The sequence below is a fragment of the Phodopus roborovskii genome, unplaced genomic scaffold (assembly GCF_943737965.1).
Source record: "Phodopus roborovskii unplaced genomic scaffold, PHOROB, whole genome shotgun sequence".
Classification (NCBI taxonomy): Eukaryota; Metazoa; Chordata; class Mammalia; order Rodentia; family Cricetidae; genus Phodopus; species Phodopus roborovskii.
In genome coordinates, this window is record NW_026126647.1 from 1,931,522 (window position 1) to 1,959,453 (window position 27,932).

Consider the following 27,932-nt stretch of genomic DNA (forward strand, 5'->3'; position numbering starts at 1 on the left):
AATAAACACCATCTTTAAGGAACTGAAAGAGACCTTGGGTTACTTTTCACAATTTCATTTTCTTTCCACAATTTCATTTCCCTAATAATGAGTAAGAAAAGTCACCAATTCAAAGGGCACTTGTCATAAAAGAGCTTTTGGCAGTAAGCGAAGTGCTTCTATACTATTCATTTATTTTAAGAGTTTCAGTTTCCTAAAAGTGACCTGTGACTGCCCGTCGTTGGCCCCCCTTTATCTCACACTGTCACACGTGGGCCTCTGTCATCATGGAACTGGAATTGGCCGCTTGGAGTCATGAGTGGCAAATTATTTTATTTAACAATTGTCTAAAAGACATTCTCTATATTATATTTTTACCTCACACTTAGGTGCTGAAAAGTAAACTGGATGTGGTTATTTGCAAGTAATTGGCCCCCCAAGAAGAGTAGCATCCATAGGAGGTGTGGCCTTGTTGGAGTAGGTGTGGTCTTATTAGAGGAAGTGTGTCAGTATGGAGGTAAGCTTTGAGATCTTACATATGCTTCAGCCATGCCCAGTGTCTCAGACCACTTCCTGTTCCCTCAAGGCAAGAAGTAGGACTTGCAGCTACTTCTCCAGCATCCTGTCCGCCTGCACACCAACCTGTTGCATCACGAGGATAATGAACTAAACCTCTGAAAATATAAACCACTCCAATGAAATGTGTTTTTCTTTATAAGAATTATCATGGTCATGTTGTCCCTTCACAGCAATAGAAACCCTTAACAAGACACTAAGGAAACTCTACTACAAATGCCTTTAAGCTTAACTCAACCCATGGAGCTGTTGGTTGCCCAAAACATGTCAGTCATCATTGAAGGTGCAGAAATCCGGGATGACTTTAGTTGTCTTAGGATTCTCCTTTGTTTCCATCGATTCCTCAGTAGTGAGTCTATCAAAACAGACTCACTTCAAACAGTCTTACTTGTTAAGTGGAAAAAGCTGACACCCAATCTTTAAAGTCCACAAGCCCTTTTCTAGGGTAGGGTGAGCACACCTTTACTCACTTGGAAGCCATGTCAAACCAGGCCTGAGGTTCTGTGAACACCTTATGTTCCCACTTGAATTTGAGCTCTTCTGCAAGATCACCCCGGCCCAGCTTTCGCAGATGGCGAGCCAGGAGGCGAATTTTGTCCATGGAAGTTGGGAGCGATCGCTTCCAGGAGCAAAGCAGTTCGTGTATCTGCTCTGTCAGATCATCTGGGTGCTTGAGTTTGATTAGCTGAACTGTGCTTTGGCGCAGGGGGAGGGAAGCAGTGAGCACCTCGACACCTTCTTCAGAGAGCTCCTCAGCCAGCCAGTGAAGTAAGTTATCCCAAAGAGCCTCTGCCAGGGCAAGGTTGGGCATGGATAGTCAGTGATTATGCACTTGATGATCTAACTCTACAGTTCATGTGAAATCTACCTGCTTTCAGGTCTAGTCTGTGAGAAAAAGAAAGCTATGAGACTGCCCCATTGGCAGTCGAGTATCTGACAATGCTGAGGTCATCTGAGTGAGGGTAATAGCTACTATAGATCCTTAGCAATACTGATACCCCTAAGAACCAGAAGGGCTTGTTAGAATAATTTTTATGCCCCATCCACATGATTGAGAGGTACTAGTGACAAGAGGATATTTGGTGATTTTAAGGAGCCCTTGGTAGATGCTGATGTTGAGTTCAGACCATTCTGTCAATAGCACCATATTAGAATATGTTTTACAGGTACAGATATTTCTCCTTATTAATACTAATAAGATGGATAAATACATCAGGTAGTCAAATTTCACAGAAAAAGCCAGAGAAGTCAGGGTACCCAGGATGCATTTCTATGGATGGTCCTTTACACTAAATTTTCCAATGACCTCTGTACCATTTAGATCTGCAAGAATCTCGAGGATGTGCAGTATGTTCAACATGACCCCCACCAAGCTTGGGAACCGTCTGTTCATCTCTTACATTTTTGATTCCATTTTGCAGTCATTACTGGTGGTTATGGTGTGTGATTTGGACCATCATTCTGTGTAAGGTCCTACTCTCTTCTATCACAGCCACTTTCATCCTGTTTTGCAATCACCCCCACCTCCTACCACCACCTGCAGGAATTACACTTTGAATCCCATTTTTATGAAGATTACTTAGGGAAAGGGCCAGATACAATCTTGCTGGTTTTCCAAACATTGTTCTCCTAGCATGAGGCAATGCACTCATTTTCATGTCTTTTACATTTCATAGGTCTTCCTCTCTCCATGTCCTTCTCTAAAATTAGCAGATGGCTTCATCATCAGCCTTGCTGATGGCTATTCACTCCCAACCACAATCCCATTGTCCTGGCTTGTGTTTGCAAGACAAAATAGGAGCCAATCCTCACATTTCTTCTCATTTTCTTACTTTCCTCTCCTCTCCTTTCTTTCCCTTTCCTCCCCTCGTCTCCACTCTCCTCCCCTCCCCTTCCCTTCTTCCCTTTCTTTGTTTGCATTGCTGAAGACCAAGGTATGACCCATGGTCAATAGCCACTCTACCACATTGTAGACTATAACTTCACCACTGAGCTGCATCCACCCACACTCTGAGAAATCTTGTGCTTCATAGTCAACAACACCAATTCCTCCTGTGTGGCCCAAATTTCTCCACATTTTTACTTTCCTCTACATCCTAGACTTCCATGGTTCCGATTCCTCTGCTCCTGTGTAGTAAGCAATTGCCCCATTGCTTGTGGCTATCCCCCCACTCACTCCCACCTGCCTCTGTACCAGTGCTGCTCTAAAGGCTCAGCTCTCTATGTCCATGATGGTCTTAGACCCAACTTAAATTGTGTTTTCCCCTTTATCGTCTTTGTTTCCTCATTTTCAACCTTAATATTGCTTTTTTTTTTTTTAACACTTTCCTAACTTCTTGGGCTTTCCAGAATCATGAAAAATGTGTTGACTGCAACTAGCCATGCTACTTTATATCAAGTATACTAATTGAAATCTCTTATTGTTCAAAATCTATGGTAATGGCTTAAAAAATCCCTTTCTTCTGCCTTTAAGCTTACTCCAACTGTGCTAGAATCATTTGGTTACTACTGACAGCAACTGGCTTAGTCTACATCTTCTATGACACCCGTGAACTATGTCATTGTTTTGGGAATTTTGTTTTGTTTCGTTTGTTTGCTTGCTTTTTTTTCTTTCGTGGTAATATTTCATGGTTCCCTTCTTTTTTTTCTCTCTTTCCTTACTTAATTCATCTCCCTAGTGTGAATCAGTACATTTGAATTCTTTAAAGGAACTATTGTTTTCTAAATTTAATTTTTACATTTTGTGTGTGTGTGTGTGTTGTGCATATAAGAATGTGGGTATGTATATGCCATAGTGTTTATATGTAGGTTAGAAGACAATATTTGAGATTCAGAGTCAATTCTCTCTCACTGTGGAATTCAGGGATTGAACTCTGGCCTTTAGGCTTATATGGAGAGGACTTTTACCTGCTAAGCCATCTTGCCAACGCTGATTATTCCATTTCCGATGTCTCCCCTCAATGAATTCATATACTCTTGCTTACTTACCTTGCTCATATATGTAACATACCCCAATCTACTATACTAAAGCATGTAATAATATTCTGGGACATAATACGGGCTGATTGAGGTTTATTCGGGGAGAATTCACTTTCACAAAAAACAGATGACTGCCACGGATTCCTGCTCCAAGGATGTCCTCCAATCTTCCCTGTCATCCCACCCTGGGGATCTTCCCATCACGCCCACACCTGTTTCCATGCCCAAATGGGTGTGGTCCGTACAACAGGTATGGGTGGGGTGGATATCTCACTATACCATACCTTCATACTTAGTTTCTCTCTCTCTCTCTCTCTCTCTCTCTCTCTCTCTCTCTCTCTCTCTCTCTCTCTCTCTCTTGAACCTACTATAGTATTGAATGATTCATCTCTTTTGAAAGATGAATTCTTCTATATGGCTATAGAACAGACATCTGAGATACTATATTTATAAAATTAAAACCATCACCTTTGACCTTTTCCTCTTTGCAGCTACTCAGCCTTCATTCCATTGACTTTTTAATGGAGTAGTTTGGTCGAGTATGCTAAAACACTTGTTACTATTCAAATTTCTCAAAGCCCATTTCACATACCCTCATATCTAAATAATGTCTCAACCTTATGGATCTCAAGTATTCCTTCTATTTTCCAGTCTGGTTGACACACTATTAATCATTCTTGTTATAGCTGGGATCTTGAATATTGTCCTTAAAAGACCCATGTTTCTCAGTATGTGGTGCTATTAAGAGATGCAAGGACCCTTAGTGGGTGGAGCCTGGTGAGAGAAAGGTAGGCCATTGGGCCTTCCTTGTTTGTCCAGTACTATGACCCTGAGGTCTTCCTCTTTCTTTGGTGAATAGAACATCTGCCATATCATCCCACCATGATGTATCCTACTGTCAGAGAGTCATGGTGAAACTGAGCTAAAATAAGCTTTTCTTATTTTAAATATTTTAAAGATTTGTTTTATTTTACTTGTATTAGTGTTTTGGCTGTATGTATGTGTATGTATGCATATGTGCATGCCGTAATAACAGAGGCCAAAGGAGGGCATCATATCCCCTGCAGTTGGAGTTGCAGATGGGTACTAGGAGCCAAATTGAGTTCATTTGCATAAGCTACAAGTACTCTTAACCACTGAACCATTTCTTCAGGCCCCTTTTCCCATTTAAAAAGTGATTTTTCTCAGTTGCTTTGTCACAGTGTTGGAAGACTGACCACTACAAAATTCTGTGTTCTTGCTGAAAAGAATTATGACTCTCATTCACATTGTTGCTATCAATTTTGGCTTGTTTTTGTATTCAGCACAACTAATAAGCATTTATGATTTGATCTGATCGCATTAATCCCTTTTGAAAAATCTATTGAAAGACACCCCTATTATTTAGGCTTATTAATTTGGTGTTTTGAGCATTATTACTTATTATGGGTGTCTGTTCTGGAAAGCTGTGAACTTACTTTGAACTATGGATGGCACAGACTGCAGAAAGTTCTTCCTACAAGGTAGCCTTGTAGGAATAATTGGATAAACTCTGATAAGTGAATGCACTTGAAATCAAGGTCATGGAGGGAATGCGTTGGGAACCCTATGGGAAATGTGAAAGCCTTTAAACATGCACAAGATGATAAGACATAACATAAGATGAATTCCTTTAATCTAACCTATAAACATCAGCTTACGTTTTCCTTGCCTTAATAAAAATGAGAAGTGTTTCATTTGCACTACTCTTTTGGTGATCAGAAGCCTGGAGTTCTCTCGTTTGCCTCCACTCAGATCTTTGGAATATATCCTTTGGTCTTTCAGACTTAGCTTTGATGAGCATGGGACAGTCAACAAACCAGGTCTAACTCCATGCATGATCATTCTTCCATATGAAGTTGTGATGAGAGCTGGGGCTTCGTAATACATACATGGAGGAACAGCAGGTTCTTGTGTAGTCTGATGGCCACTGACAACAGCTATTGTGTTTTTATTTCAACATCAAATTCTTTAAAAGTCAACATTGTTAGACTTTCTGAGATTTCGCCTACTCCAGCTGTGTGACATTCACCTGCTCTCTTTTAAAAAGTGTTCATTTGATAAAGTATGTGATATTGAAGCTTATTTCTATTCTCTACATGGGGCAGTTTAGGAGGGCCTGCATTTCCTGCACTAATCCATGAGGACTGTTTGGTTCCTGGTGGATCCAATAAAGTCTGGAGAATAATCTGATGCCTTTGAAGAGCACAATTACAGAATTAGAAGTTTCAACATCATCAAGCAACACATTTAAGCTCAAATATAAGAGTCAGATCCTTTCTAGAAATTTGCATCTTTGTTAGGTAGCTACATACCTATTAATATGAGACCTGACTACTTATGTATAACCACAACCAAATCTCTACCCTCTGGTTTCAGAGTCCAAATCATTACACTATGAAACCCACTCTCTCTTGTTTCAAAGGAATACACACCTCAATTTCACCTCTGCTGAATGTTAGTATTCAGGCATCTGTACTGGCCTGTCCTTGGGGTTCTGACAGGATACACCCTCAGCTGCAGCCACTAAGAGCACCACCTCTGCATATTCACTACATTCCCATTTAAAAGGGCCCTGCCCACCTCCCATCCCCCCTCTCCTCTCTCTTTGTCTGTCCCCCATCTCTCCTCTCTCCTTTTCCTTTCTCCTTTCTCCTCCTGCTCCTTTTTATGATCCCTTCCCCCAATAAAATAAAACCCTCTGCTTGAACCCTATCACATGGTGTCTTCCTCTCACATGCCGTTTGTCTGAAACTACAACACTGGCATCTAAGGGTGGCTTTGCTGACAGCATCTAGATACTGACAAATGAAAGTTAGAGTCGGAGTTGAACACTTTTGCAATAGTGCAAACTATAGTGCCGTTACCAAACTAAGAAATATCTTGCAACCTGAGCTAAAGACTTTCTAAAGCTCACATTCCTGTGAATTACAATGTGAGTTTAGTTATATTAGTTTGAAAATGCTATTTTAGGTTGTGCGCACATGAATTCCCAAGGAAGTCCACTGATGGGCTTCTGAGCAATGATTGTCACCCTCTCACCTCTTTTATATAAAAGAACTCGGATATATGTAAACTACGTGATGATAAAAAGTAGCATGACCAGGAGAAAGTAAAAGGGTCCTTACCTAGCGGGTCTGTACATACTCTTTTGGTACTCTGTGGACGGCCGATTACTTTGTCATGCTGCTTAGGGAAAGGAAAGCAGAGTAAGCAGAGGAAGTTACACAATGATAAACACGCTGCAGCCTCCACCCAGGCCTCACCTTTATTTGCAAGACTGGAACCACACACCTTGCAAACTTTGATTGTGTGTGTGTGTATGTGTGTGCTCAACAGCTGTTTCCCTGTGTTAGGGCAAAGTACAACAACCCAAATGTGCAGGAAATTTACACTTAGTAATGCATATTTAAGTATCACCATAGACAACACATTTAAGTATCACTATAGACAACACATGAACTCCGGACAACTGGAGACAATTTAAAAAGCAACTAGTGTAAAACACTGCACAAACCACAATATTTCATAACATCAGCGTGGCCCAGCCAGGGACTGGGCCTCAATTCAACACTCATCTAAGGACTGAAACAGAAACTCAATCATTCAGATTTACATAGAGGATCAAAAAAAAAAAAAAAAAAAAAAAAAAAAAAAAACCCCAGTTAAGTTGTTACGCATATATTTTTCCAGAACTAATTACATAGTTAATCATTACTTTTTGAAACTACCTGAAGAACAGTGTGTACAACCATTAGTGTGAAAGAGTGAGAGAGACAGCTTAGGACATGGGGAAAACGTGTGTGGTTGTGTGGTTTTGAACAAATAATTAGAAGGAAGGGCTCCTATGGAGCATCTGCCACCTCAATCTCCATGAAATACGTTTATTAAAACCGCATCACAAAACCTTGAACACAGAAGTTCACTGTAGTGACACAAAACCATACATGGCCAAGATGGTCTCAAATAAGTAAACACTACATCCACACTATGGAACAGTACTTACCAGAAAATAAAAGGCAAATAATTGAAGGACAAGAAAGGATAAAAAAATTGAAACATGTAACAGTTTATAAATAGATGTGCCATAGAACATTATGCTAACTGCAAAGTTTCTGTTTAAAAAAATTACATATTCTAGTTTCTCTTAGATCACATTCTTGAAATGTCAGATTTTTTTTTTTTCAATATGGGAAAGATTGCTGGTGGTTTCTGGTAGGTAGAGATCGAGAAGATATGAATCTAAAGGGGAATAAAGAGGATATTGTGGTAATGAACCAGGCCTGCACCTTGATGGCATGCAATTCATTGAGCTATAAGATAGCATAGAGCTACATACAAACATAGATCCATATTTCCATATCACCTACCTGACTTGGATGGTATAGTACAGTCACGTGGGATGTGACTGCTGAGTAGAATTGGCTGAAGAAGGCATAATTCTCTCTACTACCTTTCCAACTTCCTGCAAATCTACCTTTCTCACCCACCCACCCCCCGTGTGTGTGTGTATGTGTGTGTGTGTGTGTGTGTGTGTGTGTGTGTGTGTGTATACTGGGATCGAACCAATGGCCACCTAGATACTAGCAAATGTTCTACCACCAAGATTGAGGTACACTGCCAGCACACATTTTTTAAACTAAATCACAGCAATGATATAAGAATGATAAAACTACTACATTTATTATGCGATACATCCTATGTATTTAAAACAACAAGTTCACTGAATCTGAATACATGTTTGTTAGGAATGCTTTTCACAGAAGTTCTATGGGAGAATATAAAATGTACATTAAGACATTTCAATCGGAGGAAATTAAAAGACAAGTATATGTTCAGGTGTATTGTGCTGTAGCACTTCATGCTAAATTAATTTCGATGCATCAACTATGTGACAGACTCCTTAAAGCTGAAATGTAGGTCAATTTGTTTATATTTTTAATTTAATTCATATTTGTGTGAGTGTCTATGTGTGCTTGTGTGAATGTACACACGAAAATGTGTGCAGGTACCCACTGAGACTTTGGTGCCAGACATCATAGAGCTAGAGTTACAAGTGTAGGTGTCCGGGAAGCAACATATATGGGTGCTGGAAACTTAGCTCTGGTCTTTTTGATTAAGCCACAAATTTATTAAACACTGAGCCATCTTGTCATCTCCAGAAATAGTGCAACAGAAGCTGCCTCCCCATCAAGGGACTTTGCGTGGACTGAGCCTATGGCAGGACATAGGTACCAAACTGCTTTCTTTCCTTCCTTTCTTTCTATCATTCTTTCTTTATATATATATATATATATATATATATATATATATATATATATATATTCCCCTGTGCCTAAGAAATTGTTCTTTGTTCACTGACATCTCATATCTCCTAGCATCTTGATACATGACAATGTTTCTGATGCCTAAATACAAAGTGAGTTTCACTCATAAGTGCCTCCCGGCCTCCTCATAAAGGATTTTTAATTTTTTTGAGATTCTAATATGATTACATTTCTCTCCTCTGTTTCCTGTATACAAAACCCTCCTATATACCCCTTCCTATTCCCCTTCAAATTCATTACCTTTTTATTCACTGATAGTTATTACATGCATATATTTATGTGCACACACATTCCTAAATGTAACCTTCTTGGTATGTTTAATATTTCAGGTGGTCAGACCTGAAATCATAAGGGGTCTTTAATACTACCTCCCCATGCCTTGTTTCCCCCTTGCCTATGCTTACCGCCCCATCCATTCTCTGCATGGTTTTTACTGATGCACAGTTCTTGTCTGTACAGTTTGTTGCCTGGGGCTTTGCCTTTGAAGCTTCCTGGTGTCCAGAATTGCCTGCAAGCCAAAACAGACTGCATGGCCTCGTGTTATCTTTCTTTCTAATGGTCCCAGTGTCCCTGTGCCAGAAACAGCTCTAATCCTTTATTTTCTATTTTCTTTTTTTCACTCAGGTGGTGCCATTCTGTTACCCCAGCCATCTGCTAAAGGAAGGCTTGTTATTTTTATTAATAGCCATTTTGTATGTTAACCTAGTACAGTTTTGGTATGTTGGATCAATATCAACTTTCATGGTACCTGAAGGTGGCTGAATAATTCAAAATAAGTCTCTAAGATAGATAGATGATAGATAGATGATAGATAGATAGGTAGGCAAATAGATAGATAGATAGATGATAGATGATAGATAGATAGATAAATGATAGATAGATAGGTAGGTAGATAGATAGATAGATAATAGATAGATAGATGATAGGTAGAAAGATAGGTAAATAGATAGATAGATGATAGACAGATAGATAGATGATAGGTAGGTAGGTAGATAGGTAGATAGATGATAGATAGATGGATAATAGATAGATGATAGATATATTGATTGATTGATAGATGATAGATAGGTAGATAGAGAAATAGATGATAGATAGATGGATGATAGGTAGACAGATGACATATGATAAAAAGATAGGTAGGTAGATAGATGATAGATAGATAGATAGATAGATAGATAGATAGATAGATGAATGATAGGTAATAGTTATCCTGCTGCTTTATAGACTCTAGAATTAATTCTCTCAATTATTCACTGTACTCTTTATAGCAATGGAGATTAAGACAGAGAGACTGTAAAACATTGTAAGCATCATGTTTCAGCAGAGTTCTTGACACATAATATATGCTCAGTTGAAATCACCTATTTCTATCACAAAAGTCTGGGAAGAACAGGGTGTAATTTTTACATGTATGGATGGTTTCTGCAGCACTAATATTGAAACAGATGAATGTCCAAAGTTCCATCTGTAATTATGATGTAAGTAGAGGCTTGGGTATAGACAAACCCCACTTAAGTCAATGTCACCATTGCACAGTAGACTCAGACCCCCTGAACATGGGTCTCAGTTAGAAGGCCTGGGCAGTCTAAGGGACCTCTTACAGTGGAAGCAGGATGTATCCCTGGTGCGCAAAAGGACTTTGGGAGCACATTCCCCATGGAGGGATACTTCCTTAACATAGAGGCAGGAGGGATGGCCTAGTCCCTACTCCAAAGGACTTGACAGATTTTGATGATCCCTCCTGGAAGGCATCACCCTCCCTGTGGAGTGGGGGTGGGGTGAGGTGGGAGGGGGTCAAGAGGCATGGGAAGTAGAGAGGGAGGGAGAGGGAACTAGGATCAATATGTAAAATAAGAAAAAATAATAAAAAATAAAATAAAAATAAAACCCGGGTCTTTTTAAAACTCTAATTTAGGAGTTAATAATGTCCCCAGATAGCAATATTAGCCAATTTTATTAGTAACTATGCACTAGAAGTTACTTTAAAAAGGTATATCCTGTAATCTTTGCAACAAAATGCATTTGTGTGCATCCTGTGAAGTAGTTATTAGCTATACTTTACCACTGAAGAGAACAGAGGTAAAGAAAGAAACTAATTTGGCCAATTTGAATATATATATATTCAATTTGAATATATATATATATATATATATATATATATATATATATATACAAAATGGCAGACAAACTACAAGAAAATTAGATCCCATATTTATAACTGTAATCTAAAACTTGTATATTAATGAATATAGCACATGACTTTGCATTTAGTTATTCTAGTATCTCTTACACTGCATGCATCATTCATATATGTCAACTTTGCTTCTCTAAACTTGGAGGCAGCATGAGATGGAGGTTAAGAGTCTGACACCTGGCCCTAGTATCCATTTAGCTGTGACCTTAAACAAAATATTCCCTCTTTCCCTCTTTTCTCACTTAGCAAGCAAGAATAATAGCACCTGTTCCCCACTGACATTGAAAGGAGGCACTGAACTACATCATGTTCCTTTAAAGCATGGCTCAATGTACAACAAAGTGCTGACAATATTACCAGCAATTATTTATTTGTTTTTTAAAAAATTACTACTTGTTGCCTACTTAATAGGATGTTCACTTACATAAACAAAAAGAAACTCTAAAAATAAGTGCAATTAAAGCAAAACAGCATTGGTGAATTCTGTCGCTAGCCAATATTTCCCAACCAGAGAGAAATTCTCAGCTGAGAAGGGAGTTTTGCGAGTGGTGGAGGCATTCACACCAGCCTGAGTTCTGTGCACAAGATCAGAGAAAGGGACTAAAAAGGGAACACTGCCTTACCACATGAACCTATTTTTAATTAAAATGTAATTTATGTATTAATTTAAAAAAAATTAGATGGAAACACTACCAGTGACTCCAAAAGTTGAGGACAAGCATTTTGTTAAAGAAGCATCCTTTTTTTATTTTCTGGGGATGACATCACTCAGGGTAAATATGTGTGGATAGTGTCTGTGTCTTTGCAAACTCTAGAGAAAGCACTTTAATGGCACGGGATTGAGGAGTTATCCTGGGAGCTACACTCTTCTAAATCAGAGAAAGCCAGATATAGGCTAGGAGAGGGATGGCTGCAGTATCTGCTCAGCAGATGTAAGACCTGTTTCCCTATCACAATAAAACAGAAAAGCTTTACCAGTGTGTTCATAAGCCACTAAGCCTTTAAAACCAACATGATTATGGAAGGCAGTTTCTCTAGTGGGAGCTAAGAATTTCCAGGTGCACAGATCAACCACCATCCAAGACTCTACTCCAAAGCTGAGTAGCAACAAAAAAGTTTGATTGTTGTCTCTTGGAGGCCTGCTCTTTTCTGAAGGCAAATGGAAAGAAACTGGATCTGGGGGAGAAGGGAGGGAGGGAAAACTATGGTTAGGATGTATTTTTTGAGAGAAGAGTCTATTTCAAATAAGTAAATAAAATTGCCCAGTCTCTTCTCAAGGGGAAAAAAAGACTTCAAAAGAGGATGGCACAAGCCAAATGCTGCGATTGGATCCTAAGAGGAGGGGGGAGAAAAGGAGGGAAGAGGCGGACATGAGGGAGCAGAAGATTGTGTTCAGGGAAGAACAGAGGAGAGCAAGAAAAGAGAGGGAGCCATTACAGTTTTAAAGAGAAATCTGGCACCAAGGAAATGTCCAGAGACTTACAAGGATGGCCCCAACTAAGAATCTAAGTAATAGTGGAGAGGCTACCTTAAAGCCCTTCTCCAAAAATGAGATTGATGACTACCTTATATACCATCCTAGAGCCTTCATCCAGTAGCTGATGGAACAGACACCCACAGCTAAACACTGAGCTGAACTCCTAGAATCCAGTTGCATAGAGGGAGCAGTGATGAGCAAAGGGGTCAAGACCAGGTTGGAGAAACTCACAGAAACAGCTGACCTGAACAAGGGGGAGCTCATGGACCCCAGTCTGATAGCTGGGAAACCAGCATAGGACTGACTCAGACCTCCTGAGTGTGGGTGTTAGTTAGGAGCACTGGGCAGTCTATGGGGCCTCTGGTAATGGATCAGTATTTATCCTAGTGAACCAATGGCCTTTTCAAGCCCATTCCACCTAGAAGGATACTCCCTCAGCCTAGACATATGGGGGAGGGCATATGCCCTGCTCCAAATGATAATACTGACTTTGAAGACTCCCCATAGAAGGCCTCACCCTCCCTTCAGAGCAGATAGGGCATGGGATAGGGGTAGGTTGGGGCTGGAGTGGGGGTAAGAGAGAGGGAACTGGGATTGACATGTAAAAAAAGCTTGCTTCTAATTTAAATAAAAAATAGAAAATGAAAAAAAAAGGACTCTGTCTTTTACAAATCAAAAGATAAGGAGAAAAAAAAAAGAGCTAGTCATTGAATATAGAACATAAGCTTGCCTGAGCTCTTTGAAGAGGCTGTGATTGTGCTGTAAACAGTTTTTGTCTCCACCCTTTAGAAATGTATTTGGAAGTGTTTATTTGCAGATGAAATGGTATGCCACATTTTATTTTCTTTAAAATATTCCTACAAGAGAATGCTAGAAGAAATGTTCATTAAATTTCCTCCTGCATTTTCTCCATTTTGGTGCACATTTTGTGTCTACACATCAGCACAGACAAAGATTTTAAATAAAGACAGTCAAAGGCACGGGCTAGTATCCTGCGGTTGTTGTCATAAAGACTTACTGCTAACTCTGTAATCAGTGTAGAATTTCATGAGAGCCTAGAAAGACATGTTCTGCACGCAACAGTAAAAGGAAGTACCATTCCATAGAAGGGTGTAAAGGCAACATGAACCTACAGATCAGTGAGATCACATCAAGAATTCAGAGCAACCTTTTTCTTTTAATCTAGATAGGTCTCACAAGGAAGTAAATTAAACAGTTAAGTTTGGAAATGAAGGACAGGGATTTCCATTGTGAAAGTATCATGCCTAGCTCAGACTGGTCTGTATTTTAAGCCTATGCTTATTTCTGCGAAGCAAATTTTACAACTGCTTTTTCTTTACCATGGCTTGGCACTGCAAACTGGTTTCATTCTTTTTAAGGTGTTAATCTGATTATGCTTTTGCCACTAAGAAAGAAAAAAAAATGAATATGTCCACTTTGCCATTATAGATTTAGTCACAAAGGGAGACAGCTTTCTGGCCCAGGTAAGCAGATGGATCAATTCAGGAAAGACCCATGGAATCTAAGGAACTTGGCAAATAGGAGGAGATGCCTCTACCAGTGGCTGCATTTGTAAAGTGAAGAGAAACCTAGATAGTTCAGGAAAGAGATGCCTTAAAAACCATGAGAAAACATCATTAGTCAGTCTGGAATAGAGCAATCTGAGTCTTAAATGGGGGACACTGGCTTCAGGTTTTCTTGTTTGTTAGCAAACAAATGAGAAAAGCAGGAGATATGCTACATGAGTTACTGAAACACTTCACATATACCACAACTTCATAAATATTCACACTTGTTAATGCGAGTTTATATAATTACTCAGAATTCCAAGTTGCTCCTGCACAAAGCAGATCTCATTGACAAACAAATGCAGCTGTATGTAAGGTGCCATTTATTTTTAGAACTTGCCTATTCCCAAAAACAATTTTTTGATGGTCTCACTTCAAGATTATACTCCTTACAGATTTTGTCAATCAGAAGATCTTACAAGGTAACTAAATTCTGAGAATAATTATTTCAAGAATATTCTAAGTGGTCTCTTTGAGTTTCTGATTTATTTTGTCTTTGGTGAACTAATAGCTAGGAATAGGTTTTCTGACAACAACAGAAATTAAAGTTACCAGAAAGGCCTGGACATCCACAAACATAGTCCTAGGTCTTATACAATGTAAGAATTCCCAACAATAACTATGTCTTCCAAATCATGAGAGGCTTTTGCTACTTGTTAGGTGAGTAGAAAACAGGTTAAACAGTTGTCAGTTACAAAGACACACTTCAATTGTTCATGATTGCTCTGAGCAGGCATTCATTTATTAATCAACGAGTTCAGCAAAATGTTTTAGACAGCACCTAAGGAGATAATATTAAATTGAATAAGGTTCTCTAGCCCCAGTGAACTTAGTCACACGGGGTGAAATTGGGTGTCATGGTCAGGTCTGCTGACACTGGAATCAGGCCAATCTGATCTGTTGTAGTAGTAAACTAGATGTGATATTTCTCCTGAGGGGAAAAGGTCTTTGTCCTTCTACAATCATGTACTTTTTTCAGAGAAATCATTTAACATGGGTAAATAATTTGCCAAATTTCTATCAGAGTACAAAATCAGTATTAGTAATTACTTTATATAAATAAAAAAAACTGCAGTAAACCATACATTAGTATACGTGCAAATACTTTGGTTATGGTTACTGATCAGTACCTGTAGCCAAATTTCCCTATTTTCATGTAGTACATGTGAAGATCTCTCTAAGGCTGTGACAACAGAACCAACTGAAAGTGTCAGTACTGATGTAAGAATGATGTTAAGAGATCCTTAAGCAGTTGTGATTACAGTGAGTAGGAGAAATGGGACAAAAGATGTTCCTCAGGTCAAGGCATCATGGAAAGGCTGTAGGGGTAAAGGATGGGAATTGAGAACGGCTTCCTACACCAAGGTGAGCCATGGATTCCTACTGCCTATTGCAGAGTCTTAGAAGTCATTGATTTTTGAGAAATCCCAAGCTCTCAATTTTATGAAAGCTGGCTAGGAGCAGAAAAGGCCACTGATCACAGGTCTGTGAGAGAAAACAGTTCCAATGGGTCTGTAGTAACAAGAATGGAGATAAATGCAAATCTGAATAACACTTCCAAAGTAAGCCATTTAAACACCGTAGTGATCACAAGACAATAGGTCACACCAGTTGCCAAAAGCCCCTTACCACAGCTTCCTCTATTTCCCAATGTACTTCTGTCTCCTAGCTACATCCACATCCACAAGTCCTGTTGACTCCATCCCTAAACCTCTATGTCATCGTTCTCTTCTTATCAACATCACCATTTCATCCACGAATTATTTAGCTATCTCTTTGATTTACTGATAGTGACTCAACTCCTGAATATGTGTCCGTCACAGTAGTAACTGTGATACTACAAACAAAATTTTACCATTTTACTCTCCTGCTTAAACTTTTCCAATGGCTTATTAACGAATCCTATGGAATTAAATTCCTACAAAAATTCCTACAAGATTAATTAAGTTATGAAGAAGAAACCTGGAATTTATTTGTTTCCTATGTGCTACATATTGCCTCTTTGGGTGGAATCTTTACCTGCGCATGTTCTCTACATCATAAAATCCATCACATCCTCCTGATGAATTAGATATTCAGGTGACCCAAACAAGGAATGTAAATCCCTCCAAAATCATGCCTCAGCTTGTTTCAATATGAAGTTTCCGTGTCTTCCACTCAAGCCTCAAAGAAGGACTCATTTTACAGACTCGAAATACACCTGGTGTTTTCCCAACCCCATTTTGAAGTTTCTATTCACACTATGCCGCTTTCTACAAACCTCTCTGTATTCCAGCATCTTCTGCAATCATCAGGACACTTACATTAGTGAGGTTCCCAACTTCCTTGGAACTGCCACACTGATTTTCATAGCTGCTGCAGAAGTTTACACTACCATTAGCAATGGGTTAGTGTTCTGCTTGCCCTAAATCTTTGTCAGAAAGAACTGTGATTTATTTTATTAATCTTGGTCATTCTGACTGGTATAAAACAAAGCTTCAGAGTAGCTTTTATTAATATTAATATATTATTATTAATAGTAGTGTTAATATGAAAGGTTATAAAAAACAAAACATGTAAGAGATAAATAGCAACCAAATGCAACAAGGCAAAAAGTTCAAGGACAAGGACTTACAATGACCTGCCCTATATGGATGAGATAGACTGTTTCGAAGACATGCTAATCCTTGTGTGTGATTGTATAACAGTTTTTTTCTGAGACTGAAACATTGTCCCCTGCAGGGAAGCTCTTTAAAGAGAAAAGTAAACAATTCATAATAGCTCCAGAAAGTCCCTGAGGCTGACAAGACCCATTAGGCCCCTCCCTGTTAGAGTAAGCAATAAAATCTAAGAGACCCCCATCACTGGAGGAATCAGGGCTGCCCAAGCTCAATGCTTCTACTAAAGTCAATTATCCTAGTTTTTCTGATAAGGTTTAAATATACATACATACATACATATATATACTCTTCTGACTTATTTTCTTATTAGCCAGAAGCCACTTTTTAAAATAGTACTTTTATTTTACTGAAAACTTTGCACACACACACACACACACACACACACACTCACAATGTATCTTAATCATATCTATATCCCGACACTCACACATCACACATTTCACATTTTACTTTTCCCTGGTCTCCCAACACACACTTTCCTTCCTACTGTTTGTTTTTTGTAAATTTATAATCCACTGAGTGCAGTTAGTATACTTATTTGTGCTATTAGAGTTTTAGTTATTAATCCTAATATAATTTTATAAAATGACTAGATCTGAAAACTCTAAGCAAAGCTAAGTGCCTGAGACCACATGCATTCTTCCTACTCTATAGTATCAATAATAAAAACCCAGAGAAAGACACTTGGGCTCAAGCTGAAGATCAGAAAAGCAAAACAGCCAGTCATTAGCTCTTACCTCAGACTGAAAGGGTGATCCTGTCTCCATGAATCCCCAGACTCCTTCCGCCTAGACAGCCCTGAGACAGCACTGGGCTCCTGCCTTATATTCCTTTCTGGTATTGGGATTAAACGTGTGTCATCCTAAATTCTGGGATCAAAAAGTGTCAGCGCTGTTTCTCTTTTAGACTGATTCACTCTCATGGAGCCCAGGATGGCCTGCAACTCACAGAGATCCATCTACCTCTGTCTCCTGAGTGCTAGGAATAAAGTTGTGGCCACCACTGCCTGTCCTCTGTGGTTAACCTGTGGCTTAGCTCTTAAATAAGTGTGTAGCTAACTAGTGTCTTAGCTCTGCACTGATCTTCAGGCAAGCTTTATTTGTTAGAATGCAAACAGAATATCACTACAAGGATCTATTCATTTATTTAGTTAAGATTACTTTAGCGGTTCAGGTTCTCAGGGAGAAAAAAAAATATATTTTAAACATTGTCCTTAAATGCGATGAAAGTCCAAAATCTAGAGAAAGTGACAAAACAACTCTTACAGTGGCATCTCCTACACGCTTCCTTCCTTTAGCACGGTGTGCTGTTTCATGTGGTAAATGCTGACACTGTACCTTTTTATTCTTTTAACTAGAAATGGTGTGTTAACATGTCATGAGTTCACAGGGTGTTTTTTTTGTTTTGTTTTGTTTTGTTTGTTTTTTGTTTTTTGTTTTTAAGGAAGTTAAATCTCAGCTAAACTTGGTCTGTGATGCTTATGTAAGAAGCCCGTCATTGAGGTATTACTAGCTATTTCAGCCTCAGGTAGACTTCAGCCATGAGACTTAAAGTTCATCCTGCATTCAAAGCAAAACCACCAAACAGGTGGGAGGAAGTATAAGGCAGTCACAGCTCTAGTGACGGAAGTAACCAAATGTCATCTAGCCAGCCATCTGGGTGATTTCAGAAGCACATGTCCTGGCACCAAACATCCTAACCACTTCCTTACACCAAAAAGAAACTTCATTTTTTTTAAAGGTGCTTTCTTTTTTCTTCTAGCCTACAAAAACATGTGATATGGACATAGTGTTCTTGAGCATCTCTGAAAAGAACTGAGAAATGACTTGTAGGCAAACTATTGTCCTTTGAGGCCACACATTTCCAAACACATTGCTGACATGGCCATTTCCAGAAGAGCATCTTGATTACCAAATAACACTAACACTCTCTGATCTTTATTGCAGACCTTGTCCCACTTGGTAGCCACTGTTGTGCATTATCCCTGATGATATTCCTACAAAGCAGCTCAGAGTTTAGGTATCTCCAGTTTTCCTTCCCCATCTAATGCTCTCCTGGGAATAGGTAGAGAGGCTTCTTGTCCTGTATTCCTCCTCAGCCCCACAGTTAACTCAATGTTGGCCTTCTGTGACTGCCCTACATTAACACACATGCTGCCAATTTTGTTTGTCCTCTGATGCTAATTTGTTTCCTTCCTTGACATTTCTCACTTTCTCCTCTCCTTTTTTTTTTGTTATCTACAATACAATCTGTGTCTGTTAATGCATGCATGCAGCCAGCATTTGTTTAACATGTAATCTATAGGAAGCATTGTTCTACAACAGTGCTATTAGACAATGAATGAACAGAACAGAGATTCTTGTAGTCATGGAGCTTACTTGCATATTTGTTGTGTGTAGGTCGGTGTTCCTGCAACAAAGTCAAAGCAGGTTAAGGAAACACTAGAGTGTTGGGTTAAGAGAACAGAAATGTATTGCCTATTACATAGATTCCAAGGAGGCTTTGGAGAAAGTGTGAACTTTGACCAATGAAGATTGAGGTATTAGCATATAGGTAGATATTAGGAGAGCCATCAAGGTCAGAGTAATCACTAACACAGATATTTAAATCTGGTGTGTGCCAGAAGCAGGGATAGGACAACTGTGGGATTGAAGCTGAAAAAGTGAAGAGGGTAGGGAATAGGATCTGGAATCAGTGGGCATCTGGGCCATATAGAGACTTCTGCAGTAAGTGTCCCTTATGAGTGGTTTGTGTTTTGTGGACTCAGCATCCTTCACCTTGATGGTAACATGGTCAATTACAGTTAAAAGTATTAAACAAGAATTTACAGAAATAAAAAAATTATAAATCTTAGGGAACTTTTATTATAATAAATTATCAATTGTTCCATTCTATTGTTTGTTGCACTTGTTAATAACTTACTTTGCCTAATTAATAAATTAAACCTTATCATATGTGTGTGTGTGTGTGTGTGTGTGTGTATGTCATCCATCCCCTTAGGCTTCAGTGATATCTAGCACCCACTAGGAATCTTAGAACATGCCTCCTGCACATGAGTGGAGCCCTTGCTCTGACGGAAACCAGAGTCATTGCAGGGTTTGAGGCATATGATCTGAATGATGCTTTTAAATACACCTCTGTACTCAAAACAAAAGACGGGCCACAGAGAGGCAAGTGAAGGTTTAGATTGTGATCATTATTATAAGGATTCAGTCATTATGCTGGTCTGCTTCCTGTCACCTGGCAGAATGAACTCAGTCAGTACCCTGATCAGCCCAGGGTTCCAAGGCTACATACGTAGTCTGCAGGGAAGTGCAAAAGACCCTTTAAACTAAAATTCTACCCATGTCTGTCCTCTTTCCTACGGTTCCTATGAAAGGGTATACAGAACTTGCCCTGTCTCTTCTTCCTATCTTCATCTGCTCTCTCTCTCTCTCTCTCTCTCTCTCTCTCTCTCTCTCTCTCTCTCTCTCTCTCTCTCTCTTCCCCTCCCTTCCCTTTCTAGTAAAACTTCTCTCTTAGGCTCTATCTGCCGGGCATATTTGTTCCTCACCCACTAAGGAATCCAGAAAGATTCCCCCCCTCACACAATATTATAATAGTTATTCTTCATTGTCACCATAGGGGAATTTGGGGTTGCCCGGGAGACACACCTCTGGTGTCCAGAGGAGCGTGTGCATTGAAGTTCGACTGAGAAGGGAATGCTCACTCTGAATGTGGGCTGCAAAAATCACATACGTTAGGGGTACCAGATGGAATAAAAAGGTAAAAAGGAGAAAAAAGTTAAACCCCAGCCTTTGTTTCTCTATAATACCGGAAACACATCGTTAGGTCACCCCGATGTGCACCTGTGAACCCCTCCCATCCATCACCAAGCTTTCCTGTCACAATGGACTCTCCCCTCTAACTGTGAACCAGAACGAATCCTCTTAACTTGTTTCTCATCAGGTGTTTGGTCACAGTGACAAGGAAAGTAAATACTATGCCAACCATACAGGAATACTATTATATGCCAGGCCCTTGGCACACAAACGTGGTTTTTGAGGGAATTAAAACATGAATGAGCAAGATATCGAGGTCGAAGGATGTAAGGTACTGCCATGAGCAGGAAGTAAACAGATAAAAGTTATGAATAATCTTCACTTTTGAGGAGCCTCACTGTGGATTAACAGTATACCTTGTGCCTACTTGTGTGCAAATATGTGTGACTGAAACACATACAACTCACAGTGACTACCTGATGATATACTGTGTCCTTGAGATGCTTATAGCTTCCAAATATTCTTGAAGTCTTGACCTTATAGGCAGAAAATACACTCAGATTGTAATTTTCCCGGTAACAATCACTATGCTCTTTAGATCTTCCCAAAGTACTAGGGTAGACTAGGTTGTCATGGAGGATAAACATTAGTGTGTTTTAAACTGGAATTATTTAATGGGAAAGCGTTTTGAGACTGTTTGTTCTAAGTGGCACTTACATTATAGTTCCTTTATTTATTGAAAGTAAGCCAAAGCATTTATTCTGTTAAGAGTATTTACTGTTTGCCTTCTGTGGTTACTTCTACTAACTGAATAATAACACATTTTAATGCTGCCTAGCCGAGTTGGAGGTTTATTTTTTTTTTCAAAGTTTGTGGAAGTAGTCTGTTCTCACAAAACAAAGGTCATGGTTTCAATTCCCATTTAGGTGTACATTAGTTACAAAAGAGGAGCAAAGCTTGCTAAGCCACAGACTCTTTCTCAGCCTTGAGGAACGTATTTGCAGAGGCTTTTTGTAAAAGCTACGGCCAAGCATGTGAATCTGGAAAGCCCTGTACAAACCCATCCAGGAGGAAAGGAAAGTACAGGTGGCATATTGACAGTTAAGTAGTCTATGAAAAGCAGCGGATATTTTAGACATTCTATCTCTAACATGATGATGCAGTTCCAAGATGGTAAGTTTCAAGGTTAGACCATTTTAAGACTAGTAGAAGTGACCTCATGTATCTAGTCATTCATAAACACTCTGAACTTGCGCATCTTTCGGATGCATGGTAGTGTCGAGTAGAAAAACTTGTAAGTCCTCCAGGAGAGATGGCTTCTCCTAAATGTGACCAAGACAGGAGATGGAGGGAAGGAAGAGAGAAAGGAAGATGAAGTGATAGGAAGGGAGGGAGGGAGGGAGGGAGGGGGACAGAGGAAGGGAGATTCAGAAGTATTCAGAAAGCAGTTTATTTAGGGAAATACTAGTGTGTTGCCCAGTTAGACGATGTCTTTTCTAGTCATGTGCTTTTGATCAACTCTATAGTACCAAGTCTGTATTGCTTCCTATGGAATGAACTTCACATCCAATTATAGAACAGTTGGTTGATGATCTCCAAAATAGCAGGGGAGTTGGCACTATTGAACCAGTAGGCATCTTCCCTAGCAGGTCAGTAGTGTGGCAAAAAGTGGTCTTTAACTGAGGCCATTGGTGAGTTTACATTCCTATCAACTTGAATAGCACCTTCCAAAACTATGACTGCTAGCCAGCACAGAGAGAGGAGAGAGAGAGAGAGAGAGAGAGAGAGAGAGAGAGAGAGAGAGAGAGAGAGAGGGAGAGAGGGAGGGAGGGAGGGAGGGAGGGTGAGACAGAAAGACAGAGGGAGAGAGAGAAAGAGAGGGAGAGACACAGAGAGAGAGAGACAGAGAGAGCGAGAGATCCCACTCAGTTCTGTCTTGATCTCTTTGTCTGATAACCAGAGCAAATCCTATCTTCAGGTTATGGTTTTTTCATCATGCTCTGATGAGGAGGCAAGAGCAATAGCAACAGGCTATATTGTTTTGGAGCTCAGAGTCCTCTCTGGCCAACAAAGCATAGGGAGGTATTCCATATCTGATACAGGTTTTGCTTAGAAGCCCATTGCTTCTCAGAACAGGACTGATCACCTATCAAGGAAAGGTATCTCCATTCCAAACTTTTTTAAACTTATTTTTTAATTGTATGAAGCAAAGTCCTAGGCGCCTTTATATACGTACTTTAGGTTTTAGCACCCATCCAAAGGCCACTGTTTCCCCAACTCCATTTAAGTTTGTTTTTTCATGCTGAAGCAACAAATGCTATTTATTATTTATTTTATATTTATTAATCCCTTGCCTTAGGGCTCCCCTCCCAGAGCTCCTTTCTTGTCTATTAATAAATAATTATATTTCTACCCATAACTAGTTCTACTTTCAGCATGGGTGAGAGATACGGATTTTCTGATACAGACAATCGTATTTGTTCAAAATGCTGAGAATAAGGGACAAATGGGTACCCCATCTTAAACATGACATTTACACACATACACACCTGAAGGCCCAGAAGACATTGCAGAAGAGAGGTCAAAAAGAATTTCACAGACAGAAGATAGGGAGGAGTACTGGGTATTACTGTCATTCAGATCTGACATTGCTCTTGCAAACATGAGCAGTAGCAATGGTCACCTGCATAAGCTTGGGCCCTCCAGATTTCCACCATGGATACAGGGGATACTCGTGAGGCCTAGTCCCTTCCTGGAGAGCTAATGACTGTTAACATCACTTTCTCCAATGGTGTAGCCATTAGGGGAATAAGTGGAAAAAAGAAGGCTATTGGAGGAAAAGTAAGGGGGTAGCTCAGGATAATGGAGTGTTTGAAAATAAAAATAATACATGGTTTTGTCTATAAAACAGTCAGGATTTTAAAAACCAGAATTTATGCTTTGTCTATTTAAAACACACTCATGTGTACATATACATAAGCAGATATAAAATGTATCTGTATTAGAATATCTGAGGGATTGGCAATGACTCAATAAAGTGTCTAAAGGATTCCAAGGAAGGCAATAAAAGGAGCAAGGTTGAAAAGTGCTTGTCTGTTGAGAGACAATAATCAGGGAATTATGAAATGCAGTAACTGCAGCAACAGACGGAGCCCAGAATCTGTGGCTGCGCACGTCAGGAACACAAAGCTTGGAAAAGTCAGGGAAGTCAGGACATATACTAAATACCTGCAGCTCTATTCTGTTTTCCGGACTAACAGTAGAAGTTTTATCTGCTAAGAAGCAACAGCATAGAGGTTGCTGAACACCCGGGGAACAGATTTCCTGAGTCGGGATCCTTCTTCTGCACTTAGTTCTAGCACCACAGACAACTTGACTGAACCTGCTCTGTCTCCACTTCCCGTAACACAAGAACAATGGCATTGCACCAAAAGAATCTGTGATGATTTAATGACACAGTGAATGGCAAATCACTTAAAGGGATCTCTGTATTTTAGAAATCATGGTAATGGCTTTAATTGAAATGTGAATTTCTGCTAAGATATTTTTGTCATCCCAATCAAATGCATTCCATTTCCTTGCTGTAAGCCAGTTTTCCCTTCTTGTCTAGTGGTTAAATTGCCAAGAACGAAAACAGTTTAAAAAAAAATGATGTCATTACCACAAAAGGACTACTGTTTTCAGCTTCCTGAGATGCTATTTTCAACTTCTGAACAACTATTAATGCGTTATTTATGCCATTATAATCTCATAATGCAGTTTTAGATACATGTTTCACATACTCCATTAGGTTACATCCATTTAGGAAAGAACTATTCCACAGAAATAGAGTTTGGGGTGTATGTTTCAATGTAGCAGTTACTTAAGGGAAAAATAAAGTTGATTTATAGAATGTGTTATTTAACCTGGCCAAATTAAATATTACAAATTAACCATTTCATCATTATAAACAAATTATAATTCGTTCCATAGCTCTTCGATGGATCTATCTGACATGGGATCTGTCTCCTTTGCAACTAGCCATATGTTACATGTTTGGTGGACAGTAGCTACCATCCTTGACAACACAGATTCTGACTACACCTTATTTCTGTAGATCTGCATTTATGATAATAAGTAGAAGAGCACATCCCTTTCAGAAGTGTAGTTAATATTTGTTAGTGAAGGGCGTATCAAAGGTTGGCTGTGACGTTTCACACCTGTCATGTTAGCACTTGGGATTTAAGAAAGGGAATTTGGAGTTCAAGAACATTCTCAGCTACATTGTGAGTTTATACATAGTCTGAGATATGTGACATCTAAAAATAATGTACAAAATCTGTATATGGAAAAAAGGTTCTGACATTCAAAACATGGACGGTAAGAACAGAAAAAATAATATTTTATCTTTCTTTAAAAGTAACAAGTGTCTTTTTGCAAGACAGCAGAATGAATTTTCAGCATTATTTCCCATTAAGAATAGGAGTTATGCCATACAGTGGTGGCACATGGCTTTAACTCCAGCACTTAGAAGACAGAGGCAAAGGGATCTCTGTGAGTTTGATATAAGCCTGGTCTACAAGAGATAGTTCCAGGACAGGCTCTAAAGATACACAGGGAAACCCTGTCTTGACACACCTTCCCCCGTAAAAAAGAATAGGAGTTAGTTATACTTATTTCTGGAAAGAAATTGCTTTTACAATAATAAAATGTTTGTATGATTGACTTTCCTGGAAAACAGTTTTATCTGATTTTCTGCCACCAGGCAGTTAAGCATGCTGGAATGATTGATTTGTCTTGGTGAGGTTATTCTGATGTTTGTCCCATGTTCAGAATGATCTGTCCTTCAAGTACACTCTGAAATGCACTCAGTGTTTTCACAAATGATGTCTCAGTTACTGAGATGTAGTTACAGAAAATGAATGGCTTTATTTGCAGTGAAGAAAGAGTCAACATCCATCACTCTAGTTAGAAAAAACTAACACCAGCAAAGGCACAAACCCAATACATGTTCAATCACTCTAGAATTTGCCCTACATACCCCCTCTTATCAAATATTTATTATTATTATTATTATTATTAGGGATTTTTAGCCTTCTGTAGTAACAGGGAATTACAAAGAAGCAACAAAAATTGTTAGGCAGTAACTTACCTTTGGCAATTTCAATGGTAATTTGCAAACTGGAAACTGGTAGAGATTTTCATAAAGGGATTGATCCATGTTGGGGATGATCTTCTCTCTGGGTACTTTATAGACCATGATAGTGCCTTTATAATGGGGACAGCTATAGTTCCCAAATTCATCCACCTCTTTGATGTGGAGTTCTAGCCTGGGTTTCCTTTGCCGGTGAAAAATGAGTTTGTAGTCTTTCCCATAATCCTTCCCATTGCCTAGAAAGGAGATACATTTATCACCAATAAGATAATTGGTTTGCTTCAATTTTTGAAAATCCCAATGACCTTTTATTTATCAAATCTCATTAAAGTGTCTTGCCTGCTGTCACCCCTTGTGAACATATAACCTAACTGCAACGACAAGTTATGGCAGATTATTAGGAATATTTCTCATCTGTAATTGGGCCACGTATTCTGAGGAAGCACCTATATGGAATTCTTTTTTCTTTTCTTTTTCCTCTCCATGATTTTCTAGCAAGAAACTTTTGTAAATATTCACAGTTTCCAGTATTTAGCATATTATCGTCACTATCAAAGAATTATTTTTCCCCTTCCTCTGTGCTGTTCCTGTCACACCACACTGCCATGACTTCACATTGTATATTTTAGTATTCTCCTGGTACATGTGGCTGTTTAAGTGTAAATTAAAATGAAATTAAAGACCATTCAAAAGACAGCTCCTTGGCTTATTAGATGTCTCAGCAGGTAAACGTGCTTGCCACAAAGCCTGAATACCTGGCTTTAATCCCCAGCTCCCACATGATAGAAGGAGAGAAAAACCCCTGCAAGATCCCATGTGATCTACACACACACACACACACACACACACACACACACACACACACATCTCTTATTTGGTTGGTTGGTCTTGGTTTTTCAAGACAAGGTCTCTCCATGTAGCCATTTTTATCCTGGACCGCACTGTATAAATAAGGCTGGCCTTGAACTCAGAGAATCACTTGCCTCTCAAGTGCTTAGATTAAAAGTATGTGGCACCACTGCCCCACTGATTACTTCCTTGGTAAAAAGAACAGAAATAAAATGTTTTCACAAGTATAGAAAAAGATATCACTGTCATGGAATTTCCAAATATAATAGTTACTAGATTTGTTGAAATTATTAAGAAAATACGGTCATGCTTTGGAAACAAAGACACATCTAAGTCTCCTCTTTGAAAATAATGAAGCTTTTGTGAATATGAGATTCCACCTCTGCAGGTTTTAGGGCCTCACGTTGCACCAGTAGAAGAGATATTACTGCTTCCTGGGACAGTGCCTGCCTGCATCACCATTGCAACATCTTTAGGAGGCTTTGGCAGAGCAGCTGAGGTGGCATGTTTGGGATGTAAATATGTAGTGTCAAGCCCAGCCTCTACCATTTGTTTCCATGGTAATATCTAGCCAGAGCTCTCACATTTTGGGAACTTTGAGGCCCTTAACTTCCTCATCTTTAAAACAGGAAAAACAGTGCTTGCCACCTAAGATTACCCTTAAACATGACCTAATGTAATATAAATAAAAATTGCCCCAATTCCTGGTACATATTAAATTCTGAAGAGATGATAGCATGATAGCAAATGGAGAGAAAGAAGGATTCTGCTGTCATACTGTATCTATATTGCTAAACAAAACAGTTACACTTTGAATGAAAAGCCAAACTGCGTTCTGCTTTCTAGGAATCCATAAAGGTGGTCCTCCCCCACCATCTCTCACAGGATGAATGCCTTCTCTTTGGCCTGAGGCAGGGGGGGAAATAGTTCCTTAAAAGATTTAGATAATATCATTGTTTCCCAGCTGTGGTGACTGAAAAGCATTTTGATAAATTTCTAAACATTTAAAAACAGGAATGGGGGTGGGGGCATCCTGAGTCCCCGCCTGCGGGATCCTTGACCTCAGCTGGATTTTAGACATAGAGCAAAGGATCACCAGCCTATAATTCACATCGCCAGAGAAAGTAGGATACAAGGAGAATTCTAAGAGATTCGTATAAGGTCCCTCACAGAAGGGGAAAGGGACAAGGTCCCCAGAGCACATGGGAAGTGGGGGGGGGGCAGTGAATGGAGAGATAAGTAGGAGAAAGAGAAGGGGAGGGGAGAAAAGCACTTGGGACTAGGAAGATTGAGTCAGGGGAGGAATAAGCAAGAGAAGAGAGACAGAGAGCATAAAAGAGGGAGCCATTTTAGGTTTGAAGAGAAAAAGAGAACACTGAACCTAGAGAAATGTCCAGATACCTACAAGAC

The 27,932-nt window shown here is 39.3% G+C and overlaps 1 protein-coding gene across 1 annotated transcript in view; it reads right to left on the reverse strand.

Annotated features, from left to right (window-relative positions):
* Positions 1-560: 560 nt before the first annotated feature.
* Positions 561-27,932, reverse strand: part of Dthd1 (death domain containing 1) — a 59,578-nt gene continuing 32,206 nt past the window's right edge. The window contains exons 8-10 of the mRNA XM_051174015.1: positions 25,671-25,909; positions 6,681-6,738; positions 561-1,344 (exon numbers count right to left, since the gene is read on the reverse strand). Of these exons, the coding sequence (XP_051029972.1) occupies positions 1,022-1,344; positions 6,681-6,738; positions 25,671-25,909 (620 nt within the window). The 3' untranslated portion in view covers positions 561-1,021. The remainder of the gene's footprint in view (positions 1,345-6,680; positions 6,739-25,670; positions 25,910-27,932) is intronic.